This window comes from Sphaeroforma arctica (assembly GCF_001186125.1).
Source record: "Sphaeroforma arctica JP610 unplaced genomic scaffold supercont1.282, whole genome shotgun sequence".
Taxonomy (NCBI): domain Eukaryota; class Ichthyosporea; order Ichthyophonida; genus Sphaeroforma; species Sphaeroforma arctica.
In genome coordinates, this window is record NW_014040276.1 from 39,530 (window position 1) to 53,922 (window position 14,393).

The 14,393-nt window shown below is 40.4% G+C and overlaps 3 protein-coding genes across 3 annotated transcripts in view; all 3 read left to right on the forward strand.

Moving 5' to 3' along the window:
- The first annotated feature begins 1,030 nt into the window (after positions 1-1,030).
- On the forward strand, positions 1,031-5,946 carry SARC_04788 (hypothetical protein). The gene is made up of 5 exons (XM_014301368.1): positions 1,031-1,349; positions 2,409-2,463; positions 3,036-3,142; positions 3,441-3,659; positions 4,718-5,946. The coding sequence occupies exons 1-5, from the start codon at positions 1,175-1,177 to the stop codon at positions 4,741-4,743; spliced, it is 582 nt and encodes a 193-aa protein (XP_014156843.1). The 5' UTR covers positions 1,031-1,174; the 3' UTR covers positions 4,744-5,946.
- A 1,474-nt stretch (positions 5,947-7,420) lies between these two features.
- On the forward strand, positions 7,421-12,170 carry SARC_04789 (hypothetical protein). Its single transcript, XM_014301369.1, has 7 exons — positions 7,421-7,482; positions 7,858-7,925; positions 8,636-8,809; positions 9,491-9,597; positions 10,049-10,132; positions 11,208-11,349; positions 11,909-12,170. Exons 1-7 carry the CDS (start codon positions 7,467-7,469, stop codon positions 12,056-12,058), a joined length of 741 nt encoding a protein of 246 aa, XP_014156844.1. The 5' UTR covers positions 7,421-7,466; the 3' UTR covers positions 12,059-12,170.
- Positions 12,171-13,362: 1,192 nt separating this feature from the next.
- SARC_04790 (hypothetical protein) overlaps positions 13,363-14,393 on the forward strand; it is a 28,979-nt gene continuing 27,948 nt past the window's right edge. The window contains exons 1-2 of the mRNA XM_014301370.1: positions 13,363-13,600; positions 14,044-14,170. Coding sequence (XP_014156845.1) covers positions 13,565-13,600; positions 14,044-14,170 — 163 coding nt within the window. The 5' untranslated portion in view covers positions 13,363-13,564. The remainder of the gene's footprint in view (positions 13,601-14,043; positions 14,171-14,393) is intronic.

Sequence of the window (14,393 nt, forward strand, 5' to 3'; positions counted from 1 at the left end):
TCCCACATATATATAATGCAAGTTATATACATATATATATTATTATATTATTATATTATTATTATATTATTATACTATATATATATATACATACATACACGCTTTTATATATATATATATATATATATATATATATCTGTTTATATATATATATATATATATATATATATATATATATATATATATATATATATATATATAATGTATAATATAATATATGTATATATATTTATGTGTGTGTGTGTGTGTGTGTGTGTGTATGTGAACTTGTATTTTTGTGTGTGTATGTGAACTTGTATTTTTGTGTGTGTGATACGCGTGCGTAATATATATCGGACTCGTGTTTGTAGGTGTGCATGCTCGTTAGTTTAAAATATCTTAGTTCAATGCATTTCTCACTCAAAGGCTGTAGGTCATCCTAGTACCTGGTCATGTGTACGCTGTAGCTGTTATATTCTACTATGGCTTCAAGCACGCAACTAAACACTTTATCAACACGCTCGCTTACTCGACTACCATGCTATAATGTGGGACTGTGGGTATATAAGCTATGTACGTATATGCATACATAAATTTTGTTCAAAACTTCAAACCCCAGAATTATCTGTTAATCTATCACGTAATATACTAGTGTATAACCTCCACCTGTTGCTAATCCGTCGGCCTGTAAAATAGTGTATATACTGTATACTTCTATCTTTTATTAATCTGTCATACGATAAAATAGTGAATACCCTATTTCCGCATTCGAACTGTTCTGAAAAACGTATGTGCTAAAATAGTAAAACGCTGTGTCCAGCGGACTGCGGACTTATTTATGTCTTTTGTCCGTCAGCCTTTATTATTTTTATTTTTTCTCTACTACTACGCTATGTAAATACTACTCTACACAATCATAGTAGAGAGTAGAGGGTCATAAAGCTGAGTCATCATTTTTAAGCTCATTCGTGGCCTTGCATTCGCCCCTTTTGGCCACGCCGCCAGGTACAATTTAGAAGGCTATCCATGCAGCTTAAATTTACCTTGGAACTGAACCATGTAAATTCATCTACTACACATGTTAAAACATAAGACAAACTGAAAAGCTATGCACAGTTGATCAACAAAAGATAGTGAATAGTGAAAGCACGGCGGAGACGAGCGATATATATCTCAGCCACTTAACATTCTTATAATGTTCTTAGGTACACTAGCAAGTATATGTACGGGAAGCGTTGCTCGGGCCTCCCGTCAGAGTCAGATGGCTCGCAGATGCTTCTTTGGCGATCTTACTCGATCTGTAAACGGGAGCGGACTCCGAGCTGCCACACAGGGTGTAGTCTTTCGATCTGCTTTTCATACACGTATAGGTATGCAGTTTTCTTCAGCACTGGCGAAATGCCAAATTGAAATACTGACAGGTCTAGCTACATTCACCTAGATTGTATAAAATGAAGGCCAATACTTCACTCCCATGTATGTGGTATTAATGCGCTCCACTATATTCGTCTGCCGGCTTGTGTCTGCAATATGATTTTTTTACGCTGCCTGACAGCGATCTGCAGTGAAATATAAGAATCAATATCATACAAATATATATATTAAGTATATTAAGTATATATGCATATATATTAAATATATATATATATATGTGTGTGTGTGTGTGTGTGTGTAAACATGTACAAGTATAGATGTGTGTGTGTCTATCTATCTATCTGTTTGTCTGTCCATATACCTATATATCTATATATCTATATATATGTACATCAATAGATCGTTGGTTAAAGAGACATTCATATATATTTTATGGTCTGTATGTCGATCTATCTATATATCCATATATTCATATATATGTGTATATATGTATATATGTATATATATATATTAAGTATATATTATGTATATATATCTATGTTTATATGTATATTTAGATAAATATATATATGTATATATCTATATAGATGTATATATAAATATATGGATATATCTATCTATTGCTGTTTTTACTTCTATATATATATATGTTTGTATATATATATATGGGTTTGTCTGTGTATAAGTGTCAGTACGTGTCTGTGTGTTTCTGTGTATGTACGTATATATATTTGTAGATTTGCATATATATACATACATATATATATATATATATATATATATGCATTTACATATATATTATATATATAAATATATATATACGAATGTATGTTTTTTTGTTATTTTCTGTTTCGGTTTGTATATATATATATATATATAAATGTGTATTCAAATATATATATGCTTGTGTATATAGGTATACACTTTCGCACGCCTATTTGAACGCACATGTATGAAACCTGCCTCATGAAGTTGTTGATTCATTTCTGCTCAATGTCTCGCTGTGTACACTATGACATACTGACCATATTTGTATCTCACATTTTGTTCGTTAGGGGGTCTGCGTCACGGGGATTTCGAGTGGGAGGACCCCAAATCCGAGGATGAAGTGTATGTCTTGTTGTAGCGGATGTGTATGCATTTTCCTGCTTGTATGCATGTGCTCTATCCGTATGATTGATGGATATATGTTAATTGTTTAGTATAGCTTGCATATGGTATGGACTTCTGAGATTCTACTTACGAACACGCATGTTCATTTACTGATCATCAAGTTGTACCAATCTCTGTACTGTCGCATATCCTGTGGTCTCCAAGGTTAAGCAAGGTTATGAATTTTATTTTATTTTGTTTGTCCGGTAGTGAATTAGTTGATATCACCGTTTGTGTACTGGAGTAGGTGAATAAGGTTTGTGTAAAGTATGCAATATCCTCTCTTTTCTCTTTCCAATCTCTCAGACGTTCGGTCATAATGAGCAGTTTAAACTCACCCACTTCCGCATCGTCTGTGTGTTCCAACGCTGCCATTGGACTACATTTCATATACAAACAGACTTGTACTTTCACACACACACTTGATTTATGTCGTTTCAAAGTATGTATGAAAAAATGTCCTTTCAAAGTATGTATGAAAACAGCATATGTATCCGACCTATTCTTATTGTATACTGACTATCACGCAGTGTGAACGTCTCGGTGATTCTCCGAGATGGCACCGAAAAGGTGATAAGGGGCAAAGTGGGAGATAATCTGCTATACTTGTGCCACAGATACGATGTGCCTATGGAAGGTACTGTACGAGTTTGTATAGCATGTATGCGATGCATCTGGTGGTTGTGTGTGTGTGTGTGTTATGTGCATTCTCATATACAGTGGTCCATTTTATTGATTTGAGTTTGTTTTACACCTAGTGCTGTATATATTATAGTAAACATATATCTCATGGCCGCCGGAGCTTCCAATATACATATGTGCACATTTTATAATGCTATCTCGGGCGCAGGTGTCTGTAAAGTGTCGCTGACTTATCGCGTAGTTAATGTATGTTCAATGCTCACACATCAACGTGCCTGCTCTCCTGGGCACAGGCGCGTGTGAGGCGTCGCTGGCCTGCTCGACCTGTCACGTGTACGTGGATGAAGACTATCTGGACACACTGCCGGAAGCAGAGGAGGAGGAAGAGGACATGTTGGATATGGCGGTGCAGCTGAAGGAAAACTCGCGGTTAGGCTGCCAGATTAGGCTGACCAAGGAGCTGGAGGGGCTCAAGGTGGAGTTGCCCAAGGCTACACGGAACTTCTATGTGGGTATGTGTGGGTGTTTGGAGGTTATAAGTAAATGGGGGTGTTTGGAGGTGCTAAGTGAATATATGTGTTTGGAGGCTATAAATAGAGGTGTGTATATGGGTATATGTGTGCCGATAATGTGTGTATATGAGAAACATGTACTGGGCATGCCTGTGTGGTTCATTGACTATCGACGATATGGATGTCAATTTATGTAAATCATGAAGTTGGAGGGTGGTCAGGTGGAGCTGGCTAAGGCAACGGAATGCTTATGATATCGAGCTACATAGATATGTGTGTGCATGTGTATACAGCGTAGCATTTAGCTGCTCGAAAGTGTCTATGTATATTTGGGAAATGGCTGCGTGTGTATATCTCTATGTGCTCCTGAGCCTAGATACTACACACAGGGAAGGCGTGTATACTATATGCGAGTTGGGTGCAGTCATCTGCGACGCTGTGTGGTGGGGGTGGTCTTATATTTGCTTCTAATTTGTCTTATTCTATCATTTATGGGCCTTATTGTAGTTTGTGCATGGGGTTGATCCCGTTACATGTTAATGCCCTAGCCGGTTGAACCTTCCGGTTCGGATGCTGCAAACCTTTGAGCGGGTCGCTTCCTTGCGGAAATTGCTGAAGTGTACGGGTCCATACGAGATTGTACACATACACACCCATATCACTAGCAATTCATATGCATGATATTTGGAATGGATTGTACACATACATACCCATATCACTAGCAATTCATATGCATGATATCTAGAATGGATTGTACACATACACACCCATATCACTAGCAATTCATATGCATGATATCTGGAATGGAGTGTACACATACATACCCATATCACTGGCAATTCATATGCATGATATCTGGAACGGGGTAGTAATTGATGGGAGAGTTTCGTTTATGAAAGGGATCGCATGCCCATAATTCTGGATAAAATGAGAAACCCTAGCCCTTTCCCTTCCCTTCCCCCCCCCCCTCACTCTCTCTTCCTTTTTTCTTTCCTTTTTTCTTGCACAAATATCTCCACACGAACAATGTACTGGCTCCCGCTACACCCTCACAACAGATGGTCACGTCCCCACTCCCCATTGAGATGTCAAACTGCTGGTGATGCCATCCAGCAAAGCTTTCTACAGTAGTCTCCTGCCGCGGAAGTGTCTGTTGGTAGACATGGTCTGTAGATTATGTACTGCAGATTGTGTAAATCACATCGGAGTATGTAGATGACACTGTTGGATATCTGCAGATATTACATTATATACCCTCGAGGCGTATCGGAGGTGTGCGTTACGCATGCACTCTACACGTTAAGTCGTCCTGGGGATCACCGTTGTAGCCTGGCCACCGAGGCATACGTATTCCAAATGAGTACGTTTTTCACCCCGAGTGCGTAGTCCAAATGAATACGTTTCACCCGAGTGCGTAGTCCAAATGCGCACGTGGTGTGGGGTCGTGTGCGTTTATATGCACGGTGTTGGCCTATACTGAGAAGCAGCGGTGTGATTGGAGGTCCACATATGAACTAGCCTGCGATTACCCGAAACCGGCTTTGGTATACGTTTGAAGTATCGGTATCTCAATACCAGGTCGGTACAGGTTTGAATGAAACAGCGTTCATATATCTGTGTATTTGGCGTTGGTGTATCGTGCAGAGAATGCCCGTGTACAACGGCTCTCTACATGGCTGTGAGCGGTGCAGGTTTGTGGAAGGTGTATAGACGGTGTGTGTGTGTGTGTCACCCGGGACAATAGCAGGAGTGCTAAGGTGCGTAGGGGAGTCTACAAGGACAGACGAGAGTGTGTATAGCGAATACGGCGACTGGCGTGCATGGTTGTAGCGTCGTGTGTAGTGGCTTGTGGAGGTATACATAACTGAGTTTGTGTTAGGAACTGGCGTACGCTTCCATGCATGCGAAGTAGGAAGGTCCGAAGGAAGCGGCTATGAGATGCATGGACTTTGCTAGAGTGTATAAGGAGGGCGTATACAGGCCGTATTTTGAGTTTGAGACGAGGCACCACAGATACACCGTACAATTTAGCAGCTTGCAATACAGGGCAAGAGAAAAGCATTACAAACATATACAATCACGCAAGTAAATTGAAGTTCATGTTTACGTATGCGCATTTGATACTGTTGGGCGTCTGCAAATATAGAATGAATAGGTTCTCATGAAACCGCATATTTGTGCGCATATCGAGGCATATAAGTTCTAGACACGATGTCCTCCCTTAGTTATATGAAAGAGGTGATGCAATCATATTTGTCCATACACGTATGTGCGTGTGTATGTTGAGGCATATACGTTCTAGACACGATGTCCTCCTTTAGTTATATGAAATCATATTTGTGCATACACGTATGTGCGTGCGTATGTCGAGACATATACGTTCTAGACACGATGTCCTCCCTTAGTTTTATGAAAGATGTGGCGCAATCATATTTGTACATACACGTATGTGCGTGCGTATGTCGAGGCATATAAGTTGTAGACACGATATCCTCCCTTAGTTGTATGAAAGAGGTGGTGCAATCATATTTGTACATACACGTATGTGCGTGCGTATGTCGAGGCATACAAGTTGTAGACACAATATCCTCCCTTAGTTGTATGAAAGAGGTTATGCAATCATACTTGTCCATGCACGTATGTGCGTGTGTATATCGAGTTTTAGAGTTTTTAAAAGAGGTGGTGCAATCTCTGGTGCACTAATACTTGTGATTGTCCCACACAAGCGCTTGCTTGTATCACCCTCAAACTTTCGTGTGAGTCGTCACAGACTTATGCAAGCGTGACGTCCTAAGGTTTGTTGACTAGCTGCATCGTGCTTTCTGGTTACGTAGTGTCCTAGAGTAACGTAGGTACGGAGTGTGAGTGCAGTGTTTGTTGACTTCCGACAGGTATAGCCGTCATTTGTATCATTTGTAGTGATAAGGTCTTTTGAGTCTTGTCGTTATATACTATCAGCCTGTACTGTGTGGCATGTGAGGATTGCGCCATTGGAGGCATGGGCTCGTACCGTATGTAGCACTCGGTCTTCGTGGTAGTCTCACACAAGCAATCCGAAGCTCAACAATCACTCTATTCGCATACTTGTGAGATATACTTGCCCCCGGCTGTGGAAATCGTTAAGACGTGTCGCCTTCTTGCAACTCAACAAGGAGGGCGTACTTGTAGTCTTTTAACAGAACTTATATAAACCTGTTGGAAACTGTGATGAGATGGATACATACATAGCTTACTAAATAAAACAATCTGATAGGCTAAGATCAATGATGGATAAGGATGTTTATTTAATAATTTTTTGAAAAAAGTGATATCACTGGTGAATGCCACACAAACCTCCCGCCAAATCATTCGCGTGACTATATATGGTGTTGGTCCTAGCAGGAGGCCACCCGCTGTACGAAACCGCAAACAACACAATAATAAATAAATCGACGACAATCTTCACCGTATCACGGCCGACGGCGTCACTGATCCAGGCCAACTGACCACACCAACAAGTAAAATATACTAAAAACTATATGACTAAGACCACCTACACAGACGATCAATGTTCATGTAGTACACGCTGTATACACTCCGATACGATACCACCGGCGGATACATCCTCCCCCACCCACCCAATATACCACAGGGAAGTATAGCTAAGCATAGTAGTGGTGTGCGCTTATAATGCAGGCCGTCGCGAGGTATTGTTTCCTCCAGAGACAATCAATAGTATACATCAACAGCCAGTGACAGTTCAGCTACTGTTCGTCTTATCGTAAAGCACTGGTTTCGATAGCCGTCCGAAACTTTGGCTTCTCAACTATGTCTTCTTCAGAAGGTATGTGTTGTGATTCGGAGTTTCAATTTTTATCAATCACATGGATTGTGCAGACGCAAAGCTATATCATCCAGTGTATTGTTATCTGCAGAGTTTATCATCCATCAACTACTTATACACTGTATATAGACGCAATCTATTTGGATGTCGATTGTGTGGTGTGTATTTTGACGTGCATGTGTATTTTGACGTGCACTCCCTTTATTCCTCTCGAACACGACATACAAGTCCAATTCGCATACCGTTACTCACTACGTACTTGTCTATGCGTGCGTGAGAAAGCTTGTGTCTTGCATCAATGACTGTATACACGTTATATAACATTCAATACATTCCATCACTCGGTAACTTCTATCACTGCTTGTTCACAAACAGATAACAGTATCAAAGAGCAACCACTGACCAAGAGAGCTAAGTTAGATAATCCGAAGGATCAAACGGAGGTATGTTAGCCAAACGTGTATATTTATCTATCTCCATAGAAGCGTGCATAAAGCTGTATACAAGTACACGTTTATGTGCGTATATATAACCCAATATGTACATACGTATGTGTACATATATAACGATTAGGTTAAGAGACGCATACAGATCTTGTGGGTGTATCAAAGTTGTACTTTATTTACTAAATATGTCAGTATACATACTTTTGTTCAAGAATTCATTTTAATCTGTCAACTTATAACGAACATCGATAACTACAATAGAGCACATCACAATTGTATTACATATTAATATATAAAATATATATATATATATATATATATAGATTATAATTAATTATGTATGTATGTATGTATATATATATATATATATATATGTGTGTGTGTGTGTGTGTGCGTGTGTGTGTGTGTGTGCGTGTATGTTTGTGTGTATGTATGTATGTATATATATATATACATATACGTTTGTGTTTGCGTTTGCGTTTGCGTTTGCATTTGAGTTGCCGTGTGCATGTGGTATGTGGGTGCAAATAAGTCAATCATACACCTGCGCATATATCAACAGTTAAAGATTGTATACTTAACCATTTAGCAGCGACGATCTAAATATGCGTTTTCGAATGGTATTGCTTAACCGTACAATCGTGGGTATCATTTCCCTATCGCATAGCCATTGATCTTGCACCTTTTCTTGTTACCTTTGGGCATAGGGAGAGTTAGACGCATTTGAAGACGTACTATTCGACGGCACTACCAGACCCCAAGATCTCATCAAGCCGTATCTGGATGGTTTGATACCTTACGTCAACGACACTGCGAATCACACAGATGAGTTATACCATGAGGACAAAGCGTGCGTGGTGGTGCGGGATACATATAACAAGGTGTGTGTGTGTGCTACAAGGTTGATTGCTACAGAGATGGCGGGCATGACTTCACTGCGTGCAGTACATGTAGCGAATGTATGAGTCATTGGGTTTGTTGGGTTTGTAGACCGATGACTCACTCGCGAGTGCTGATACACCCAGGCGTCCTGGGTAATCAATGTGTGTGCGTCAGAGTACACACATACCTACCTCGTCACCGTCACCTTCTGTGTCCTATAAGCTCGTTTGAATTCGATGGTTCATATCTGTTAGTACCAATCAACAAGATGTAGGCCTCCTCTCAGCCAAATCTTCATAATTCTCATTGAATTGGCATTCCCCAGTGATCTGCGCCTAATTACTGTGGACAAGGTCTCGAGAGCGCAAACAAATGCCTCTACCATCTGTAGTACACCATCAGCATATAGTGGCACGTACTGGTCATCTCTTTGTTGTAGTGTTGTCGCACATCCCAACATGCCATATGAGCACATTTACAGGTATATAACGTAGACGCTGTGGCTATTTGCAAGCCCATCTACCTTCATCTCCTTCGTAGCGTGTGCAAAGAACTATCTGTCTGCCAGTTTAAATTGCACTCCTCGGCATATTCACAAAGACTCGAAACTCATTGTAATTCAAAATTCATTATAATTTAAAATTCATTTTGACTTAACGTCGTGTGCATACGCTGTACAGGCCCGCTGCCACATGTTAGTGATACCCAAACGAAGCATAGATGAGCCCAAGTGTCTGACAACTGCAGATCTTCCTCTCCTCCAACACATCCATGAGCGATCCCTGTGGTACGTAGTGTATGCTCGTGTGCTTGGGTGCGCCTGCTTATCTCCCACGTGTTGTGTCTATGTCTATGTCCGGTCTGCCCGTGAGTATTGTGGTGCTCTATGCTCTAGTTGCCTGCCTGGTGATTGCATGGGAGATGTTAGCAGCTGCATGCTTTGTTGCACCAGTTGTGATACTCTCCGCGCCTGTGGCTGTTTCTTCAGGGCGGCTAGCACTCAACAACAGCAAATGGTACCTAGCATATCATTCGCATACAAGCTCGCATTTTAATGTTCGTGGGGGTCTATACCAACTTGCTACACCTTACAAGCACATAGTTTTCTCTCTATAAAGTGTGGGTGGCAATACTGAGTGCTACCGTTCGTGTGAGTATGATGTGATGCCAGGTTTTGGAAGGTCTGTCGAATGGGATATATATGTTTGTATAACTACGCTGATTCGTCGACTGCACAGGGTGATAGCCAAGATGAAGAGAGACCATCCTGAATTAAGAGACGTGGGATTCAGAGCGGGGATACACGCCATACCCAGTGTTAGGTAGGAGGCCTTGGATTTAATGAGCACACGTTTGAGATTGAACTACATATAAACCATATTGGATCTACATATAAACCATATTGGATGATGTAAAAAATATGGATAGATTTTGGTACAGGGAAAGCAGTGGCAGGTCTGAGTGATCGTTGGTGATTGGCACAAGTATGTAATGATGTGTCATATGTGTGTGATGCAATGGGCACGTATCTTAAGATTGAGTTTCATATAAACCATATTAGATGATATAAAAATATGGATAGATTTTCTCCAGATTGAACTACATATAAAACATATTGCATGATATCAGAATATGGATAGATTCTGGTATGGTGATAACAGGAATAGGTCTGAGTAGTCGTTAGTGATTGGTAAGAGTATGTACTGATGTGCCATGTGTGTGTGATGCAATGGACACATATCTGAGAACGAACCACAAATAAACCGTATTGGATGCTATTAAGAATGTGTATATATGTTGGTGTGGTGATAGCATGGATAAGTCTGAGTGATCATTGGTGATTGGTAAGAGTGTGTACTGATGTGCCATGTGTGTGTGATACAATGGCCACGCATCTTAAGATTGAACTACATATAAAGATATAAAGAATATGGATAGGTTCTAGTGTGGTGATAACAAGGATAGGTCTGAGTGATCGTTGGTAATTGGTAAGAGTGTGTACTGATGTGCCATGTGTGTGTGATGCAATGGGCACTCATCTTAAGATTGAACTACATATAAAGATATAAAGAATATGGATAGGATCTGATGTGGTGATAGCAGGGATAAGTCTGAGTGCTCGTTGGTGATTGGTAAGGGTGTGTACTGATGTGCCATGGATGTGTGATGCGCGATGCTGCTGGAGTGGGAGTCCACAGTTGTGTGAGCAAAGTGCGAGAAGACTATTGACCAGCCTCATTTGACTGATGTATCCATAGGTGATAGCATGTGTTATGTACTACATTGATTGGTTCAGTCATTCACCTTATACACTACCAAAACTTCTCACTATCCACTTTGCATAGTGTAAAACTGAAGTCTAATACCGGCTGCAACCCGTTGATTATATCGTCCCAGGCAACTCCATATACACGTGATAAGCCAAGACTTTGACTCCGAGCGACTGAAGAACAAAAAGCACTGGAATTCCTTCACAACGGAATACTTCATCGATACAGATGAACTGTTGGCGATGCTAAAGGCCAAGGGCGAAGTTAAGGTATGAAGCAGGACATGATGTATATGTGTGTGGAATATGAACAAACATCGTTAATTCTGCAAGGTAAGCAAAACAGCCATATGTAAATAGAGGTATATACAGTGGACCTTCAATGTATTTAAACCGGTCGTATGTAACTAGAAGTATATGTTGTGGACTTTCAAATTAAGCCGAACATGATTTGAAGAATATGTGCATATATCGTGAACTCTCGAACCACTCACAGCCTATCAAGTGATTGCTACCAACTCGTTACGGATGTCGTCTTTCGCGGTGTGTTCGCTTTCAAGTTTTTTTGCTGTATGTATATCCTACACATGTCCATGGGCGACTTCCAACTAACCCCTAAAACCCTAAAACCCTAAAACCCTAAAACGATAGACAAGAATTTAGAAATAAAGCTCCACGCAGAACCGCTTGCTAAAGGTCCTACTAACAGATACAAGTGTTTCGGTCGTTCTAGCTGAATTGATTGCGCAGAGTGCTTGTAATTTTGTGCGCGTGCACCATTTCACAGACTACGTTCTTTTTTTCTTCTTTTTTTCCTTTTTTTCAACAGGTCGACAGTGAAAAGGTGCAGGCGGCTTTGAAACGGGATATGAAGTGCCACGTATGCGACCAGCCGCTGAGGAATATTCCTCTGTTGAAGAAGCACATCAAAACACACTTGCCAGCAAGTATGACCACTGCACAGCCAGAGGATGTGTAGTACTGCCATATAAGCCAAGTATTGCGAACAGGAATGCGGTGACAACATACCTGTGACACTTGCCGGCAAGTATGACCACTGCACAGCTAGAGGATGTGTAGTACTGCCATATAAGCCAAGTATTGTGTACAGAAATGCGGTGGATGATATACCTGTATCTACATCACGAACCGACAACAGCCGGAATACTAAGCAAACCGCCTGGGAAATGGCATAGAAATGTGGAGTTGACATATCTGTCAGTGTCCATAGTAACAACGACAGAAAGCACGCCTTGCCGCTCATCCGGAAGGTTAATTTATCCCGGAAAGAGCCTGTGTGTCTCGCCTATGTTAATCGCAGGGAAAATGGGACACACGTGTGCTGAAAGAATAGCGAGAACTCTCAACCTCGCCTACACGCTATCGTAGAAGGTCGCTGGAGTGGCTTTTATGTTTAATACCACATGAAATACTATATTTAATACCATATGAAATGCCGGCAGAAAATAAGTGCATGTCGAGTGCAGTGGGTAGTTACGCGGAACTATAGAACAGATGTGATATATGTTGTAATCACAGCCACACCGAACCGATCTGAGCGGTAGAGTGTACCCCTCAGAGAGTTATAGAAAATTCGTAAGTTTGGCTGTTATGTTATACTGCGTATGTGCGGGTGTTGTACGATCCCAAGTGGAGCCCCACCTGATCTTCCAACGCAGGCTGGTCATCATATCTCATAGCTTTCTAATGTTTCAATTTAGAAGCTTATGCATATTTTCACCACCTTTAATATCAAAATTGGTGTTTAATCATCAGCTGTGCAGTAGATCTATACGCTTAGACGAAGGCAAATCCACGTAGATTGCACTGTACCTCGTTGTATCAGATCCAACGCTGCTTTGAAGTTAGGCACACCCGCGTATATAGATACACACTCGTATTGTATGCAGTAAAGTGTAAACCCAAGAGAGAGAACCTCTTTATGACCTGGGTCCTGGGACAAAATTAAAAATTTATCAAAATACCCATGTCCTTCTTCTGGTTCCCACACTTGACCTTTTTTTTTAATTTTTAAATAAATACTCTCTCTGTGAGAGAGTAGTGACTCTCTCTCTAGAGCCCACCGGTCCCTTTTTTTGTCGCGAGGTGCGAGGCAGCCCTTTTCTTGAGTTTTCTAAAATTGGAAGTTTTGGCGGGATCGAGGAGTTCCACTTTCCACTAATTTATCGATGGCCAGACACGAGTTCGCGGCTCAAGTGGTTTGTTTACTTGCATGTATTTATTCTAGAATTGTACGGACTGCATGTATGTACATATATCACATAAGAACATAGTACACGTAAGTACATACTGCACGTAAGTACATACTACACACAATCACATAATACACATACGCACATATTGCCCACGACTCTGTCATATAATGTATGAAGCTCTACAGTCTGCATCATAGGAAGACGAGCTGATGCGATCTAGACCTCCTAATCCCTCATTGCAAGACAATCTCGACTATTGAAGGCCCATTATGCAGTATCCAGACATGAACGATCCCTTCGCAGAGGTATGTTACACCAAGAACTACCCCTCATCACATGCTGCACTCTATAAGCGTTTCAAAACTAAGCGCTTCGATGTACTGCATATCGTGCATTACCTTCAGAAGCTTCACAAGACTAGTGGAATTGGTGTAGTTGCTGTGGATTTCTGATATAGACACGCGGAGCTATGTGATATGCTAATTGTATCCCTGGTTTTTCTTCGGCTGTATGAGATGGTTGAGGTTTACAGATCCCTTTTTAAGTCCAGACAGATGTGGTATCTACCGGCAACTTATTGAAACGCATACTATGGTTCCTACCGTACACTATTTATCGAACTATAGCTTGCGAGGCTGTTATATTTCAGGAGTTTTTTACTATAACACAATGCCCCAAACATTTGACCAGCAGTCAATACCGAGTTTTTTCAAGGATCTGATGTACCTTATACTTTCTCAATCTGTAGGAAAACTGCCCTGGATACTATCGTTACCCTTGTGTGCACGGAGATACAGTTCTATTCTGTTGTGAAGATGATTTGTGGTGTATTTCAGCTAAAGGTGGTTATGCACGCCGCTTAACTACATTTCCAGGTATGTATTAGTATGTAACTGTGGTTAGTGCGACGGCGCCTTTGAATTGTCCGGTCATAGATAAGAAGATTATGTATTTTCAAAAGTATACTATATATATATATTTATATATATATATATATATATATATATATATATATATATATATATATATATATATATATATATATATATATATATATATATATATATATATATATATATATATATATATATATATATA